Source organism: Stegodyphus dumicola, chromosome 6 (genome assembly GCF_044657685.1).
Source record: "Stegodyphus dumicola isolate Sdum_Otavi_A_Nest chromosome 6, ASM4465768v1".
Taxonomy (NCBI): domain Eukaryota; kingdom Metazoa; phylum Arthropoda; class Arachnida; order Araneae; family Eresidae; genus Stegodyphus; species Stegodyphus dumicola.
Genome location: NC_140773.1, coordinates 164,401,356 through 164,421,972, shown reverse-complemented (window position 1 = coordinate 164,421,972; position 20,617 = coordinate 164,401,356). Strand labels below are relative to the sequence as shown.

The 20,617-nt window shown below is 33.5% G+C and overlaps 1 protein-coding gene across 2 annotated transcripts in view; it reads right to left on the bottom strand.

The window, feature by feature from the left end:
• The window catches only part of LOC118181867 (docking protein 5-like), a 54,810-nt gene that overhangs the window by 16,656 nt on the left and 17,537 nt on the right, over nt 1–20,617 (bottom strand). For both annotated transcript variants that reach the window (XM_085819133.1, XM_085819132.1), the window contains one exon: nt 16,966–17,082. In XM_085819133.1, coding sequence (XP_085675259.1) covers nt 16,966–17,082 — 117 coding nt within the window. The remainder of the gene's footprint in view (nt 1–16,965; nt 17,083–20,617) is intronic.

The window sequence follows — 20,617 nt, the reverse complement described above, 5'->3', positions numbered from 1 at the left end:
AATACTGCAAACGTTATTGTGCAATACGTGTGGCGTAATCGGAATCAACAGCTGCCGGTATTCGGAGAATAAAGAACTAAATAAAAAAAAGAAAGAGACTTACTAATCTGGGGTGTTTCCGATTCTAATTTTCAACAGACTGCGTTAAATTTCCGAAATAGAATCAATCTTCGCTTAGGTTGGGTAGACCGCAAAAACTTTTAGTCCTATTCAATCCAGATCGGACAGTGACAAAAAAAAAAAAAAAAAAAAAATCCGTTGCTTCAATATTAGAGATTTTGCGGAGAAAGGGGAGAACCTCCCAACCTCCGTACTGTATGATGTATTGGGGGGGAAAAAATTCTTTTGACTATTTGATTACTTTCCTTTTATTTAAGCCATTCCGAATATTATTCCTTAGAAAGCTAATATGTGTAAAAACACACCCATTTTTTGGAAGTTTATCTATAATTCACCAGTTACTGCAACTATATTATTATAAATATTCATGCATATACTCATAATATAAGCATAATGATCATAATAAACTGACCACGCGGAACAAGAATGCAAATTATTAAAATCTTGACAGAAATTCAAACGTGTGTAGTATTTGGATGGGAGGAAAAGAATACCGAATGTACAGAATTTTCTACCGTTTTCCCAATTCTTTGACCAATAGAACGACGTGCACCTGTCTGTACTCTCGCGCGTACCATAGGTTACGTTAATGCAGAGAAAGGGGGGGAAAAGTAATTTCCGGGAGTATGATTCAACATCTGACGTTGCATATAAGGAAGAAAAGTTGTTTATTTAGTTTCGGCTTTGGTACGGGGGAAAATGCGCGTTCATTAAAAAAAAAAAAAAAGGATTAAAAAAAAAAGCACTAAAAGCAAAAAATAAGCACTAAAAACAAAAAATAAGGGCTTTACAGAAAAAGTAAGCACCTATAAGGGCCTTTATATTTTATTTTCAAATATAAGGACAAGCACTTGTAAGGACCACTACGAACCCTGTGATATGTTTTTGTATAAAAATAATGTTTTATAGTTCTCTTTCGTATGATATTTTTCTTTGATCCTGTCGAAAAATTAGTTTTTGATTGTGGCTGATCTGTGTATGTAATGTCTCTCCAAGTAGTAAATTCGTTTAGATTACTATTCTCATTTTCATCATTTTTTTCTGTTTCACTGTCGCTGGATATTGTTAACTGCCTTACTCGTCACTTCACAGGAACTATGTCACTATCAGAGTCACTGCAATCGTTATCACTTTCTCCATCGGAGTCAGTATTCAAGAGGCCAAAATAAAACTCATCATCGCTATTGTCAGTTTCACTGAACACTTCTTGCGGTAACTTTCTTTTTGCCATTTTGGGGAATTATTTTGAAATATTTTAAGATGAGAGAATGTCTAATTACTGTTAAATACAATTTATAAAATATTCTTTGGAATTCTACAAGGTATCGTTGAACGTTGTCGATTTCATTACGTTCAAAAGACGATTGACTCGCCACTGTGTTTTGCACGGCGAGCGCTGGGTCACAACTTTTGTTTAGATTAGATTACGTTATCTCCAATCAATGGAGCACCATACTGGTTCGTTTATAGGTCCTTTAGGCATTGAGATTCATATAGGAAAAGTGTAAACTGATACATGAATGCATACAGTATACGATTCGTATAGTTCCTTGCTGTGGTGGCTGAGAGCAGACATACGATCGGAACGGTAAAAAGGCTGTGGTGGCTGAGAGCAGACATACAACCGGAACGGTAAAAAGGCTGTGGTGGCTGAGAGCAGACATACAACCGGAATGGTAAAAAGGCTTTGGTGGCTGAGCGTGGACATATGACCACAAAGGGTTAAATCATCCTGCATACTATTTCACTTTTAAATGCCTAGCAGCTAGCAAATCATGTTTTCAATTTTGGCCCTTGAGTAACTGAGGAAGCAGCATTTTTTCTATTTTGTTCAATCCTTCTACACAAGAAGCCAAAGCCTTACTCAAGCTCAAAAACTCATATTTGTCTGCAGTGGAGTCGTATTTCACATACTGGTCTTCTTTTGTTAGTATGGCAGGAAAGAAGGGTTCCACTAAATTCAGGCTCAGGAAGCACTGCAAATTGCATTCTATCCTAACTTTCTGATTTGATGCAGCTTTTTATTTTGTTCATCCTATAATTAATAACCTTACAAAAATTAAAGCTTTCGTAAATGATATCTCCACTTTATTCTTTTCTTGAAACCGGACATCCAACATTCAGCCAAAATCATGCTGTGCACATTAAAATGCTTCGTGCACTGGAATGAAGATATAAAGCAGCCTGTTTTAAAACATGCAACAGTGTGAACTCTTTAACATAAATATGTAATAAGAAATATATTTGAAATATTTTAATATACAAATGTGGGTCCAAAAAATAACCAGATAATTTTTTATAAATAAGAAAAAATTACTAATTTTCAAAAATTTATCTCCTTTTTAAAGGAATTCCTCCTCCTTTAAAAAGCCAAAGCAGTCTATACAATTTTTCCGATGTTTCTTCATCGCTGCCTATAAACAGTATTTCACTGAAATACTGTTTATAGGCATTGCAACTAACCGTTGGCAAAATGCATGTAAGGTTTGATTTAATATCCGAGATAATTTCAAATCTCTATCCCTTCATGACCATCTGAAGCTTTGGTAAAAGGAAAAAATCAGCTGGAGATAAATTAGAAGAATATGGTGAGTGATTTGGCACTGCAATTGAATGCTTAGCAAAATACTGTTGTACAGATACTCTCCTGTGGACCTTAGCATAATCACGTAAAAGAAACCATTGCCCAGAATCAAAAAATTCTTGGAACTGTAAAATCTGTAGCACATTTTTTAATTCAGAAATATTGCCATTTCAGCTTTGAGCCACATTTTAATCAATCTTTATTGATGTTGAATAGCTTTCCTGAAGGAAAAAAACAGTTACTTGGTTATCACTTGGCAAATTCCAAATCATGAAAATCCATTTTGCATGCAAGGAAAAAAAAAAGGAGAGAGAAGAACTGCTACGATTAATTGAAAAATGTGATTGTTTCAGGAAAAAATCAAAACCAAACTAATTACATTGAGGGAATAAAGCAAAACGAAAGGAATTTTTTAATGAGGAATTTTCTATGTTATACAGATCTTGTCCCAAGCATGACATTAAAATTGTTATGGGAAATATGAAAGCTAAATTGGGTAAAGAGGATGAATTTAGACCAGCAACTGGAAAGCATGGCTTGCATGATAGTACTAATGACAATGGACAACGACTAGTACTTTTTGCTGCTGAACACAACATGATAATTTCAAGCACTGTGTTCTGTCACAGGAGAATACATAAGATGACTTGGCACTCAGCTGATGGAGAAACCTGGAATCAAATTGATCATGTACACATCGATTATAGGCATTCTTTGGATATCCAGGATGTTAGAACTTATCGAGGCGCCACCTGTGATTCCGACCACTTTTTGGTTATTGCTAAACTAATTGCTAAAATTTCAAATGCCTGAAAAATACAGGGAGAGAGGCAAAAAAAGTTTGATCGTGAAAAGTTGAAAAATGAGGTAATTGAACGAAATTTCCAGTCCTCACTCAGGGGAGAACTAAGATCTAAAAACATGGCCGAACTGGAAACCGTGGAAAATATATGAAGTTTGATCAAAGACTCGATCATACGCTCAGCTGACAACACACTGAGATATATGGAAAAACCCAAACCAAGGGATTGGTTTGATAACAAATGCTTCCTTGTAACACAGGCAAAAAGAGCAGCTTATACAAATATGGTCCAAAAGAGAAATTCAAGACTTTTGAGGAAGATAAGAGATCTCGAATACAGGAGAAGATCCATCGGCTTAAGAAAGACTTTTTCACGACGACCTATTTAAGGATGTTAAACATCTGGAGAGGGTCCAATGAAAGCCGTGCTTTCTATCATGCAATTTATCTTGGCCGCAAAGATTTTAAGCCTAGAACCACTGTCTGTAGAGACAAAAACAACATCATACTAAATGATAGAAAAAAAGGTACTTCACAGTTGGAATGAGCACTTTAGTAACTCGTTGAATGAGCATATGTGGGATGGGTCTTCAACCTACCCAACTACCTCTGTAAACACCGACAGTATTCCGCCACCATTCTTTGGCGGAAATTAGAGAAAGAATAAAAAGCTCAAAAATAACAAGGCCCCAGGAGCTGACTCACTTACTTCAGAACTTATTAAAAGTGCTGCATGTCAAAACAATGAGGAAATACATCACCTCATCGAATCAGTTTGGAACCAAGAAGTTTTATCCGAAGATAGGAAACTGAGCATCATCTGTCCTATACACAAAAAAGGAGACATTCTGGAATGTACCAAATACAGGAAAATCAGTCTCCTTTGTGTTTTTTACAAACTATTTTCTAATATACTTTTTAGTAGACTAGTAACTTATACAGAAAATATTGTAGGTAATTACCAATGTGGTTTCTGCAAAGGAAGATCTACAGCAGAACCAATCTTTAACATTAGGCAAATTTTGGGAAATAAACTAATATATATGGCATTTCAACACACCACCTTTTTGTTGATTTTAAGACTGCCTATGATTCAATAAACAGAAAATATTAAACTGAAGCTATGAGAGAATTTGCAATACCTGAAAAACTTATAAATTTGGTCACCATTACTCTTACTGAGACAAAACTTAGGGTTAAAATGCAGAATAATCTTTCTGAGCCTATTGTTGTTTCAAATGGGCTCAGACAGGGTAATGCACTGGCCTGCTTCCTTTCTAACCTTGCCCTCTAAAAAATCATAGAAGACTCCAACATTAATACTCGCAAAACTATCTTTAACAAGTCTGTTCAGATTTTTACATTTTCTGATAATATCGACATAGTCACACGCACTCCCGAGTTACTTAGAGAGGCTGCAGCCAGCAAAATGCATCTAGCAATCAACCAAAATAAAACTAAATACATGCCATGTGGTAATAACAGCAGCCCCTATTTTGAAATTGGGAACTGCTAGAAAATTTAAATATTTAGGATCAGAAGTTAATACTCTTGATGATTTAATGCCCGAGATCCGTAGTAGAGTCACAGATGCTAACCGATGTTTTTTCAGTCTCAAAAAAATACTTGAAGTCTAACTTCACTAGCAGAAAAACGAAGATTTTAATTTACAAAAGCTTAATCAGACCCATTCTTACATACTCTGCTGAGACCTGGGCAATGACAGAAAAAGCTAAAAGTATCATTTCTGTCTTTGAATGAAAAATTTTGAGAAGTATTTTTGGTGGCATAAAACGTAACAATATCTGGAGAAGAACTAAGTCTATGAATCTTTTAAAGAAATAGATATAGTAAAATATATATGGATTTAGAAAATTAAATAGGCAGGACACCTGTGCAGAATGGATGAAAATCGAGTAACTAAACAGATCTTCTCGGCCAGACGATTCAGCACTCGAAAAAGAGGGAGACCTAAACTTAGATGGCTCAACTATTTGGAAACAGACTTAAGAATTTTAAAAACAACCAATCGGACGTCCATGGCCAGGGATAGAAGAGCTTGTAGTTCGATTGTGAGGAAGGCAAGGGCCCATCCTGGGCTGTCTGGCCATATGCGGGATGGGTCTTCAAACCTACCCAACTACCTCTGTAAACACCCACAGTATTCTGCCACCATTCTTTGGCGGAAATTAGAGAAAGAATAAAAAGCTCAAAAATAACAAGGCCCCAGGCCCTGACTCACTTACTTCAGAATTTATTAAAAGTGCTCCATGTCAAAACAATGAGGAAATACATCACCTCATCGAATCAGTTTGGAACCAAGAAGTTTTACCCGAAGATTGGAAACTGAGCATCATCTGTCCTATACACAAAAAAGGAGACATTTTGGAATGTACCAAATACAGGGAAATCAGTCAGTTTGAAGAAGAAGAAGTAAAACAAAAGAGTGAGAAGCGGGAAAAAATTATACTTTCCAATTAATGGCATACATAAAAAAATGCAAATAAATGCTAAATGAGGATTTTAAAGTATTTTTATAGCATGCTTTAAATCAAGACAGTATTATCATCAACAGTGAAGAAACAAAGAGATCGTTATGAATAAAAAGATTTCAACAGACTATTTAGTGGAAATCCTTGAAATTCTTTAATGAAAATTCATGGCAATTATAGGACTTAACTAACGTAAATGTATAAATGAACAAAAAAATTGCATCTGTATGAAATTAAAGAGAAAGTATTAATTGCTTGAGCAACTTGTGTTGGGAAAAAAAATTAAACTTAAAAGAAAAAGTTACACTGAGATACTCCCCAACACACACACATTTAGATTCCTTTAAGGCAGAAGTCGACAACATTGTGCCCACGAAGCAATTTTAAAATGCTTATCATTCAGATACCTAAATTCTAAATTTTAGATATATGGGTAACAAATACTCGCAACTGTAATAAAAATTCCTGCTTTATCTTTAGAATTTCAACAACTGTACACATTTTACCATTAAAGTTTTGGCAAAAGCTGAATTTTACCCGCATCTAGATAAACACTACATGATCAGATGAATTTATTTTAAAATGCTAGAAAAATTTGATTCAACATACAGTAACCTATGATTGTTCCCATTATGTCCATGTGTGGAAATTATTTTGATTAGTTGATAGATGGCGCTAGCGCTGCATGTTAACGCGACGCGACGTGCCTTCTGAATTTCCATAGACTCTCCACCGGCAGTTCGATAGATGGATGTCTGATGGTTCGCACACTATTTGATTAGGAACACGTCGGTTCCTATTTAAAAGATTTCGATTTTCGATTATGAAAGCATATAGATTTGTTTGTCAACTGAACCACCATGATTGATTAATGATCTGTAAATATTGTACATATTAAAAGTTCCATTTTAAAGTGATTGATGTCGATTTATAGATCTTAGAATATTTTGAAACAGCTGGTGCAAGAATTGGATTTGGCACGTTGCAAGTGTGCAAAGTCAGCAAAAGGTAAGGCTAAATTTTCTAATTTGTAGAGTAACTATGGCGGAAGAGTCTGTTGTTAAATTAAAATTGAAACGCAAAGTTATCAGGACCACCGTGTCCAAGATTCTAAAAAAAATCGAATCGGAATTGAATAAAGAAGAAATTGATACAAGTACATTAGAAGAAAATTTAGATCAATTAATCCCGAAATCAAAAGCTCTGAGTGAGTTAGATGCTCAGATAGAGCGTGACTTGAAATCAGAGGCAGAAGACTTTGAAACAGAAATTCTATCTTGTATCGAATACGAAGAGAAAATTCCGTTATGGCAATTCAGAGCAAATAAAAAATTGAAAGAATTAAATAAAGTAACAAATTCGGATGATAAAAACTCTCTTAATGAAACTAATTCTAAAATCGAAACCAATAAATGTACGCTTCTGCCAAAATTAACCATCGGTAAATTCTATGGAGATTACACCCAGTGGACAAGTTTCTGGAACTCTTTCAAGGTAGCAATCCATGATAATGAATCTTTAACAAAGATCGAAAAATTTAATTATTTAAAATTGTACTTATGCGGCAATGCTGCAAATGCGATAGAAGGTTTTTGCATTTCGTAACAAAATTACGATGAAGTTATCGAAATACTTAAAAACAGGTTTGGCAGAAAAGATATAATTATAAACTCACACATGCAAAAACTCCTGAATCTTACCCCAGTAACCAAATCCAGTAACACTGTAAAACTTCGCAAACTTTTTGACACTATAGAAACTCAAATACGCAGCTTGAAATCATTAGAAGTCACACCGGTTAAATACAGTTATATGTTGATTCCAGCCATAATGAAAACTCTGCTGTTTGATATAACCTTAGAATTCAATCGTAAAACGGATTCGTCATCTTTTTTTAATGTTGACAAATTATTGCAGCTTGTTCGTTTAGAATTGGAAAGTCGCGAGAGAAGCCATCTTTTGCTCTCCACTCATAAATCAGAAAGCACTTCCTGTGTTTATAAAGAGAAGGGTGGGAAAGGGAGTATCGTCCATTCCACTCAGCAACTGCTGGCGCCGGTTAAAGAAAACAAAACTACTAATTGCTGTCTGTTTTGTAATACATCCAAACATGTTACTGAAGACTGTGAATCACTGACAGTTGATGAGAAAAGAAATTTATTACGGAAACATGCCAAATGTTACCTTTGCTTGAAATCAAACCACCGCATAAATCAGTGTCGAAGCGATCTCGTCTGCTCCAAGTACAAAGGTCGACATAACCGTTCAATATGCTTTCGCGCTGAGAAAGAACTAAATGAAAAAAATAAAAGTATAGAAGATTCGCATGTTCTTTCAGCATTCTCACGCAGCAAAATTAAAACTATTTCGCTTCAAACTTGTTGCATAACACTTCGAACAACTACGCAGTCGGTTTTAATTAGAGCTCGACTGGATTCAGGTAGTATGCGTTCCTTCCTGAGAAATGAACTCGCAGATAAATTGAAGCTTCCTGTTATTCGAACAGAGACTCTTTCGGTATTTACGTTTGGAAATAAAACACCCATCAGAAAAACATTTGACGTTGTTAAGATAAAATTACAGAACAAGGAAACACCGAATTTGAAAATCGAAATTGAAGCTCTCGTGACTGAACAAATTTCAAGTTCTGATTTACCACCTCCTAATCTGGATAGACACATTTTAGGCAAACAGTTAGAAGGTTTACAACTCGCAGATTCTTGGGATTGCAAAGAAAAAATGGTACTTTTCCGTTTTGCCGGCGCAAACCATAAAGTCGCCAATAATGGTTTAACTGATGCCAGATGGAATATCTTCGCTGGTAACCTTTTACGCCTCGGTTTCAAAACAAGTTGAAGCCATTTCTTATCAGATTGTTTCTTTCAATACTGGCATACAATAAATATAGAATTTTTACACGATATTTAAATTTTATCCCCTAAGACAATTCACGGTAATTAAGTCAATTAGAACGCAATTACACCGCTCATCCGAAGGCGAAATCAAGTGTTAAATTCATCAATTCTAATGAGAATGCACTAGGGAAGTAAAGCACTGCGGTTTTACATAATTTCTGAGTAAGCTATTCGTACGAATTGAAGTAATTCTTGCATTTAACTTGTATTCCAAATTAAGATTTAACTTGAAATTAATGTAGATAATTACTGAGCGAATTAGATTTTAGTAGCGTAGTTTACGTGAGATGAGATCACTTGGGGTCACGTGATACGAACCGGCGAATCAGGATTTTGAACCATGAAATCATAGTAAATTCTTAAATTAATGTCTTTTTACAAATTTATTGTCTTTATTTATTGGCTTTTTACAAAATTTTAAACCATATTACAATGTTTATGCCTTCAAAATAAAAAAAAAAATTCTTAGAATTAACATGTTTTATGTGTATACTGTATGCTGTCGCCAACAAAGTCTGCTTGGCGAGATTTGCGCCGGCGAAATGGAAAAGTACCGAAAAAATTACTCTTTTGATAGGAGCTGATCATTATTATGATGTAGTAACTGGGAAACTTAAGCGTTTAAAGAAACATTTAGTAGCTGCTGAAACGTTATTCGGTTGGTCTCTGCTAGGTTACACTAAAGGTATAACACACACATCCACAGCCTTTAATATCATAGTTGAGGAAGATATAATATCTGATCAGATAAAGAAATTTTGGGAGCTTGAAAGTTTAGGTATAAAACCTAAAGATGAATTATCTGACCCATTAGACAATACCATAATGGAAGAATTCAAATCGGAAATTTTATACAAAAATTCTCGTTACAAGGTTAGGCTGCTATGGAAGTCTGATAGACAATATGAGTTACATGACAATAAAGCGATTGCGCTGAAACGATTTGAGAAACTTGTAAAGCGATTTCAGAATAACCCTGAACTCTTTTATTCGTACCAAACAGTTCTACAAGATTATTTAGAACAAAACATCATTGAACCAGTTCCAGACACTGTTGATAGTGAATCTCAAATCACATTTTATTTGCCTCACAGAGAAATCGTTCGTAGTGATCGAACTACTAGTAAACTAAGTATCGTATTCGACGCGTCTTCACATGGACCTGGTGAAATCTCGTTAAATGACTGCTTGCATATTGGTCCAAATTTGTATCCTGACATTCTTGAACTTCTGTTAGCCTTCAGGCTTCATCCTGTAGTATTTACAAGTGACATAAAGCAGGATTTTCTTCAGATAGAAGTAGATGAGAAGGACAGAGATGTAACGCGTTTTCTGTTTACTAAAAACCCATTCGATGATCCACAAAATTTTATAACTTATCGGTTCACACGTGTGTTATTTGGCGTAAATAGCAGTCCGTTTTTACTGGCTGCAACCATTAAACACCATTTGAAACAATATGAGAAAAACTACCGTGCCACTTGCGAATTTCTAAATGATCACATTTATGTAAATGACATCATTGGAGGACACCAAAGCGTTGAACTTGCTTTCAATACCAGTTTAGAATGCGTCAGCATTTTTAGAGATGCTAGTATGATTCTACATAAATGGCACACCAATTCTCAAGAACTGCACGAATTATGGATTAAAGAAGGTATTGAATCCGAGGAATCTAGTCATGTTTCGGAAGCTAGAAATCCTCCATTGAAAGTGTTAGGAGTAGATTGGGACAATCAAAGTGACATAATTTACTTTGATGTAAAAAATTTTATAACATTTCTATCAAAACAAGTTAATACTAAACGTTTTGTCCTTCAAGCAATAGGACGAATTTTTTATCCTGAATCCTTTGAATTTTTGATCTATTATCACCGTTTGTACTTAGAGTCAAAATCATATTGCAACAAATTTGGACACTTGCTTTAGATTGGGATGATGAACTATCAGAAAATTTATGTTCTGTATGGAAAACATGGTGCAAATAAGCTTCCAGTTTAGATGAAATCGGTATTCCACGATATTATTTTTCTGCAATCGGTAATAGTGATGTGGAAAGGATTGAACTGCACTGTTTTCTGACGCTAGCAAAAAGGCGTATGGTACAGTAGCGTATCTGCGTATAATTTCTAGCAATGAACAAATATTTACGGGTTTTGTTGTTTCAAAGACTAGAGTGCGTATGGTACAGTAGCGTATCTGCGTATAATTTCTAGCAATGAACAAATATTTACGGGTTTTGTTGCTTCAAAGACTAGAGTAGCGCCTTTAAAACCACTCACTTTACCTAGGTTGGAACTAATGGGAGCTCTTTTATCAGCCAAACTGAGCACTAGCATCACTAAAGTTTTGAAGTTACAACTTTCTCGTTTTTTTTTTTTTTTTTTTTTTTTTTTTTCGGACTGATTCAAAAATCACACTTTTCTAGATAAAAGACTGTGGAAAGAAATTTAAGCTTTTCATTAAAAATCGTATTCAGGAAATACAAAATTTGACATCCCCAGAAAATTGGCATTATTGTCCCGGTAAATGTAATCCCGCTGATTTGGCTTCGAGAGGAGCTAAACTTCATGATTTGAAAAACAATCCTATCTGGTTTCAAGGACCAGAATGGCTTAGAATGTCGTCTGAGTTGTGGCCTCGACAGAATGAAGAGAAACCTGTCACTGAAGAAGAATTAGAATACCACAAGAATATTAATGATATTTATGAATTTGTGTGCACAGCAGTTGAAGAAAGGCTTATAGACATCTCAAAATATAGTAATTTAAGAAAATTGTTGAGAATAACTGGTTGGATGAAGCGATTCATTGGCAAAATTAGGAAAACAAACCATTTGACAGGTCCATTAACGACTGAAGAAATAGTGGATGCTGAAAATTATTGGATTCGATCTGAACAAGAACGTTTTTATCCCGAAGAAATTGAGTCTCTGAATAAAGTGAATAAAGTCGAAAAGAAATCATCCTTGTATCTTTTTAACCCATTTTTAGACCAGAACGGGACACTTAGAGCGGGTGGAAGATTAGAACATTCTAGTCTGTCACATGATGAAAAACATCCGGCAATTCTTTGAAGAGACTCCTGGCTAACGAATTTGATAGTAGAAAGTGCACATGTTAAAATGATGCATGGAGGAGTAGCAACGACCTTAGCTGAAATTCGAAGTCGCTTTTGGATTCCAAAAGGACGTCAATTTATCAAGAAAATAATAAACAAGTGTCTTATTTGTAAAAGATATTCATTGAAATCTGCTGACCAGACTACTTCTCAAGTTCCAGAGGACAGAATCAATGAGACACCACCATTCTACGTATCTGGCATCGATTTTGCTGGACCGATTTATGTAAAAAACATCGAAGGAAGTCAAAAAGCCTATGTAACATTATTAACATGCGCTATCACTAGAGCCATACATCTGAAACTTGTACCGAATTTCTCTACAGATTCTTTCTTGATCGCATTCAAAAGATTCACATCTAGGAGAGGCAACTGTCGAGTAATTTATTCGGACAACGCGAAAACTTTTGAAAAGGGGGAAAAGGAACTCGAACATTTCTCTAAACTATTGTCGAATGAGAAATTCCAAGATTTTCTGTCGAATGAAAGAATCAGTTGGAAGTCTATAATAGAACGAGGGGCTTGGTGAGGAGGCTTCTACGAGAGATTAGTAAAATCAGTGAAAGAGTGCTTACGAAAAATTCTCGGTAAAGCTTTACTAACGTTTGAAGAATTATCAACGGTTTTAGCACAAGTGGAAGCTGTTTTGAATTCTCATCCTTTGACATATGTATACAATGAGCACAAGGAACCGTTGCCACTGAAGCCAGTCAATTTTTTTTTATTTTTGGAAACAAAGATTCTACATTACCTATCAACTTTAATTCCATTGTTAAAGATGGCTCTACCAAGTCCTCTCTGACCAAAAGAAAGATTTATCAAGATTTATTGGTTAGGCAATTGTGGACTAAATGGAAAAAACAATATTTAATGGATCTTCGGACAGCTCATCAATTAAAAAATCCTAACGTTTATGATGATCTTAAAGTTGGTGATCTTGTTTTAATTGAAGGCAACAAAAAGTGCAAACTTTTGTGGAACTGTGGCAGAGTGATAAACGTTTTTCGTGGTCATGATAATAAAGTTCGTTCTTGTGAACTAAAAACTGCTGATGGAACAATAATAAAACGACCAGTTCAATTATTATATCCTTTGGAACTTTGAAATTTTTTTTTATCGTTTAATAATATGAATATGTTTGAATATGTTTTATGCAATTGTTTATTTTGCTAATTTAGTTTCATATGCTTAGATTCATAGTAGTCTAGATTTACTGAAGTAGTATCAAATTGTATTTGATGATAACATACCTTTTTTAGAATTTAGTATAGTGATTATAGTTTGAATATATTTTCTATTCATTTAATATACTTATCATATAAAATTATATGTTAAAATACTTATTGATATAAATTTGATTGTTGTTAGATTAATGTGAACTCTTGACAAAGTTCAGGTGGGGAGTGTGTGGAAATTATTTTGATTAATTGATAGATGGCACTAGCATTGCATGTTAACGCGACGCGACGTGCCTTCTGAATTTCCATAGACTCTCCACCGGCAGTTCGATAGATGGATGTCTGATGGTTCGCACACTATTTGATTAGGAACACTTCGGTTCCTATTTAAAAGATTTCGATTTTCGATTATGAAAGCATACAGATTTGTTTGTAAACTGAACCACCATGATTGATTAATGATCTGTAAATATTGTACATATTAAAAGTTACATTTTAAAGTGATTGATGTCGATTTATAGATCTTAGAATATTTTGAAACACCATGTACTCTGTTTCACCACAGCATGCTCTCAGTCCATACAACTTGCCATTTCTATTTTGAAGTTGTAAGCAGAGTACACAACCTTCTCTTCAAATTAAAAGATACAGCCGACACAGCTTAAGAAAATTATTTCAGCTGAATGTTGTGCACCAACAACTTATTTCATAGTACAAGAATATGCAGTTTTCTTCCATAGCAACATTTATGAACAATGTGCTATAACAACAGTTTTCATAAATATTTCCATAATAATATATTATTAGAATACAAGGTCTGTTCCAAAAGTAATGCGCCCCATTTTCTTCTGCCATGACTATCCGTTGCACTTAGTGCTTTCTCACCTTACTCCCAGTGATTATAGTAAGCTTAAAAATATTTTATGTATTTTTATATTCATTAAATATACAAGATACTCAGTAGGTAATTGAAAAAGTTGGGAAATATTTTAAGTTTTCTGGTCATTCTAATAATAATATTCTTTATAACAAACACTTGATGGTCAAATTTGTTACTTGGTTTATCAAGCCACCTTTTTTATTATTTCTTATTGGCACTAAATATCTTTGCAGACTTAAAACAGATTGTTTATCATCAGTTGGTAGTTGATGACTTTGAAGCTGCCAAATTAATATGCAAGTAATATTATTGATGTATATTTTTCATTTTTGTATTTAGGATGACATTCAAACTTTAGACAGGTTATGCACAATTATGAATAAAATATGCAACAACGTAAAAGAGATAACTTATACAAAAGCTCCAAATAAATCAGTACACAGTGAGTTACTGATTTCTATGTACAGTGCACATTTTTAAATCAGAACTAAAATCAATTATAATAATTGATAAAATAATAATAGAAAGATTGTTTTAAAAATTAGCAAAGCCACTGATGAACCAAACCAGTGTACAAGCCTAACATTAGTGGTGCACTATTCAAACGCACTTGTCCAGAGGAATTGCATTTTTTTTTTTTTTTTTTTTTTAGTTTTGATAATTAGCCGTGATATATTAAAGCCTGTAGAATGTCTTTCTAAAGTGGGTACAGAAAGTAAACAAGACTCAATTTCTAAAGACAGTGGATTAAAAAAAGAAACAGCAACTGGATTGAATCGGTATTACTGCTTTCATCTGTAGGGAGGCAGAATGGAACTGTTTTAATGCAATCAATAACTGGATTTATTTTTCATACCCATTTTATTAACAGTTGCAGACTTTTGTTCCTTGCACTGGAGTATTTCTTAGCAATTTTGCCATCAGAAAATATTTTTCTAAATAAAGCTGGAGCATGATCCCTTGCATTCAGTGGCACATTTTATTCCAGTAAAAAGGCAGAGAACTGGCATTCTGCATTAACAACATTTTGGACCTTCCCCCCCCCACACACACACACAGAAAAAATTTAATTTTTCCTTTTGTTTTCAGTAGAACTCATGTCTTCTTGTGTTTTTGTCAATGCACATGTTTGAGAACATTGGTCCTTTCACCATGTGAAATCGAAAAATCGCAATAAAAAAAGGTGGTACACATTCCAAATGTATTGTTTCTTTGAGGAAATAATAGAAGGAAAATCATCTGCGTACGATTTTTGAAAAATACATTAGTATTTTATCTTTTTCGCAGACATAACTAAATCAAAAGATCATAATTTTTTAAACTATTTCTTGAAAGCATGTGCACTCGCACCACTCAGCCACAAAATGACCGAAATAACAACCTCGATCTTGTTTTGTGCTCATTGACTAATATATGCTAGATGACACGCAATGGTGCTTGAAGCTCATTGGAGAACTGGAACACAATGTTTTAGGACACATGCTCTCACTCGCGAAGCAGAAGCATGCAATAATTTCTTACTGATGAAACTACTTTGGTTTCCTTTTATATGTAATCTACAGGAAAACCAAGTGCTTTTAGATGCCCAAAATCACCTTGTTTTGTGCAAATAACAAAGTACAGTGCAAAGTTCCAGACTCGTCGTTGCTTAAGTTGCTTTGTTTTTTATACGAATACTTTCTCTTTAATTCTGTAGACATATATAATTTCTTGTTCAGTCATAAAGCTCCATTGTTCAAGTTCTGTAATTATTGCGTCAAGAATTTCGACTAACTTGTCAATTGAATTTTTTTCGTTTTCAATAACCTCTCTGTCACTTTCTTCACTATTGCTAGTGGTATTTTCTGGACCTAGAACTACACTACAGATTTTGCAGGACTGTTAATTGATGGATGATTGGAGCATTGTCATTGCAATGAAAAACGTCTGCTATATGATTTCATTTATTACCACTTCTTCAAATTTCTCTACAAAATCTATTAATGGTTTGCAATATCCAAAAACTGTCTAATTCGTTCTAAAAAGACTATATAATGAGAAAACATCTAACTCCTAATTTCAGGAATTCTTTCAGGTTGGAAGTGCATTCTTACTCCAAAGTTACTCCCTTTTCTTAAAACCCTACAACAGCATTCTTTTGGACATCCCATTAAAAACAATTAGTTGTTTTCAATGTGAAAACAAAAGCTTGAGGGAGTAAATATTCTTTCCAGGAATATTTACCCCCTCAAGCATTTAACCCCACACAACATATTGTTCCCTTTATTTCTTGTCTATTCAGTATACCATTGTTCAAAAGGCTAGGACAAATCTTTGAATTAGTGACCTCAAAAAATAAGAGTGCACATGTATCTTTTGAGTTTCTTCTTGAAGAACTGGGTGTGCGTTATACGGCAAATATACATAGCTTGAAATTATAGATGTGTGTTATACACCAGAAAATATGGTAACTATTTTGATTTTAAGCATAATAAATTAACATATGAAATACAAATAAAGGAAAAACTAAATAGCATTTAAGGTATTTACTGGTTAAAGGACAGGAACATGAATACATTTTCTAGCAAAATAGAGAATATACAAAAAGGAAATTAAAATAATCATCAGTATATTATAATATACCATGCTTCTGTTGGCAACTATCTTGTTTTTTCATGCATTCCATTGCTACTCATAATTAGTTGGATGGAGCTCATAGTTGCCTCTTTCTTATTCAATATGCACTTCCATGATTTGCAAAATACTTATGATGTTATTATTAGTTGCAGTAAAATGTTACATATACAGTGAAAAATGCAATATTTATTTCTATGTGTCAACAGCAAGAATTGTTGCCCATTAATAATTACAACATTTAAATTAAGCACCAATTACCTTGTAATTCTTTCTGGATGCCAGGACTTAATACATCAGGTTCACCAGTGGCAAATCCAGGCTGTGGAACTAGTGATTCTTGAACAAGAAGCTTTACCCATGTGTCTGCCTCCATATCTAATAAAAATGAAATAACTGAATATTCCATATGGAAATATCTTTGCTGAATATAAAAAATGTCTTAAATAAATAAATTTTAAAAGAAATAAATTTTAAAAGAAAAGGAAAAAAAGGTCAGCTTAATTCTTTTGTACCAAATGACTCCAAAATTCTTTCCCTCCAAACTCCAGAAACACCAGACTTTAAAAACTTCTATTCAAAAAAATTCTCATCCACCTTCAAGAAATAAGTGTTAGAATGTTTACAAATAGACTAGAGATTATTTATCTCTTTGGAACTTCATCATACACTACCCTTTTCAGTTTCATCCCTTGACAGGAATTCCAATAAGATGTATCAATAACTTTTTAAAGTTCCACTTAGCATTTGCAACTATTTTGGAACTTCAAATTTTTGAAAGGACAATTTTTAGGGCGTGGGAGCTCTAATTTTGACTCAAAGTAGTATATATTTAGACATAAATAAAATTTTCCATTGCCTAAATAAAGTTTTAACACTTTTTATAATGAATAATAATTTCAACACTTTTTATAATGCACACTTTTTATGTGCATTTATTTGAAGAAGAGTATAAAAGATGTGGTTTTGTTTCTATTTAAATTGTGTAACATTTTTCTCATTCCCATATAACATGTTTACAGAATATATGTTGCCACAGTACAGTAATATAAATATCTGGTCTCACAAATATTTCATTGAACTAAAAATTTCACAATCATCCATAAAAACCTTTATAATAAAGTATGTACATATAAGCACAGATGGCTTCAACAAGAAACATTTTTAGACTCATCCAATATTGGAGAAAACACATATTACTTAATCCTTAAGCAATCTAAGTGAAATTACTTCCTTTATAAATGTTGCACATTTTACCCCGCATAAATGTAAATTCCGAGAGTATGGATGTATGCCAAGCAACAAATACAGAAAGTTTCAATTCAAATTGACTTATACTTTCATTTATTTTTAAACATAATTTCATTCTATTGCAAGACAGATTTGTTGAGAATTTTCTATTGTTTTTCAAAGAAGTAATGTGCTTCATTACATCAGTTTTATGTGCCTCAGGTGTTATTTATATATGTTATTTGGGTTAAAAATTCTACAATATTACTTCTTTAAAAAGGAACAACCAATAACATCAGTTGGGAAGTTGAAGTGTACTGGATTCAGACATCATTCAAGTGAAAAGGTAAATGAGCTGCCTGACCATACAACAAAAAATACAACATTAAGAGAAGATTGATACTGACTTGACAAAGTTAGAACACAATTGCACATCTGAAAGATCTAGGCTCAATTCAAAATGGGTGAAAAATCCATTCTAGCAGCAACACAAAGACTAAAAATGATGACTTACTACAAGGAAATTTTATGTGGCCAAATAATCATCATCAGTCATCAGAAGAGTTTGTTTAATTTTATAAAGCCATCAGTATCAGAATAACTGTTAGAACATTTATTTGGTACTGATACGAGTGAGAAGTACATTCCTTATTGCATACTTCTCACCTAAAGAAATATTTTTTAACACTTGGTCCTATTCATAAAATCCATATGTAATATTCATATGCAAAGTTAATGACTTAATGCACTTTTTGTCAGGCACACAAATCACATAACTTCACGGAGGTCGCAAAAAAATTATTAAAAAGAAAAATCTGAAAGGTTTCAGATTTTAAATTACATATAAAGGAGCATTTTTTTAACATTTTGTGTGTTACCTACATTTATTACATATCATGTTCTTCGCACTTAAAGCATAAAATTCACTTCAACAGCAATATCACAAAATAATTTTAAAATGAGCATATCTTTAGAATTTCTGATGCAGAGTTTCGCTTGCTGGAAATCTCCCATCCCTCCCGGTACAGTGTTGCCATTGCTCACTTTGAAATTATTTAGTCTGTTAATAAAAAATTCATTGAAGTGTTATAAAATATGATATAGATAATAAAACAAATTTCGGAAGATCACATTACTCAAATTTTTATCGCTCTAGGTACCGTTGTTTTATCCCAATGCGAGAAACATACATACATTCATGCAGATTCTTCATTATCTAATTTCTTTAAATACAATACAGGGCAATAATATTTGGTGGCAACAATCGCAAAAGTGAAATAATGCTTTTTGTGAACTGATGCAAAATGCCAAAACGAATTAGCAGTCCTTCTGGACAAATTGCCTCTTAGGATTAATAAATAGCCATTGCTAAGAATTAGACATGGAGTGAAACAACCAGTGTTCTGCATCTCCCATCTAACATGGTCCCTCAGCTGTGAAAATACATAGCCAGGCACTGATTTGTCACTATAACAGCACACTTCCAGCACTCACAGCAAACTGTAAAACATCACCTATAACACCCATGGTGATATTATACATGTTAATATTTTAACTAATATCTGGACACAGAAATCGCAGGATTGAAAAGTAGCAAAGAGGGTAGGAAAACCTACAGGAACTGTGATAATAGCCTGAACATAGACCTGACCAGCTGCATATATGTTTGATTGTCTGGTTATCTTTGCTGAATTGCTAAAAACTGGGGATCTATTTTAAGAGACTGGACCTCTACGATGATAGCATTTTGCAGATTGCCAGGGTTGCAATCTTTGCCCATGGCACTTTTTAAGTAGACTTTATTCACAACAACTAATACCATAATTATTTACTCAAAGACACTTTAACATTAATCAGCTATAAAAAAAAAAAATTAGAGAGAATATTACTTCATTCTCTTGAATACTAATGGGTTAAATATTGCAAAAAGAATATTATTTAAAATGGAAAAAGGGTTAACATTTTAAAGACCATTTTAAAAGTCTATTTTAAAAACCTATTCTTTAAAATGGAAAAAGGATTTACATCAAAATGTGAATCAATTTTCTTAGGAAAAAAAGACAACTGAAAGGACACAAAACAACAACTCCAGTAAATCTTGTTTAGAAATATAGCAACTAGAATATTCTCAATCAATGTAGTTAAATAATTTGTTTTGGACATACTGATTTCAAGTATCAGAGCAGTACACAAACAAATATTTTAGTGATACGGAAGCTGGCTGCCATAGACTTGAGCCTGGGTTTTAAACCTAGAGAAGGCAAAAATGTTTAAGACACATTGCCTTTATAGCATGGTGGCACTTAACACTAGAATTACAGTGGTCTTCGCATACCTAGAATTACGGTGTCATTTTGACCAATTGATAAAATATTGGCATATTTCTCTATATGATATAATATATTTGTGAAAAAGAAATTAAAATAACGCAAATTATGACAACTGTTTATCTTAAAGAATATAGAGACTTTGCAGGTATGTAGTCAAATAATAAACAAGCATTTAAATATTTGCATCAGAAAATGTAATTTCCCCTACCCCTTCCTGATAGCTTACATTTCAGAAACACAGAAAATAAAATGTATAAACATTTACAAAATCTTTTCCAAAAAAAGTGGTTTTTAATCCAAATATTAAAGTACTTTAAAACAAACTTTTTGCTATAAAGAGTACATAGAAATAG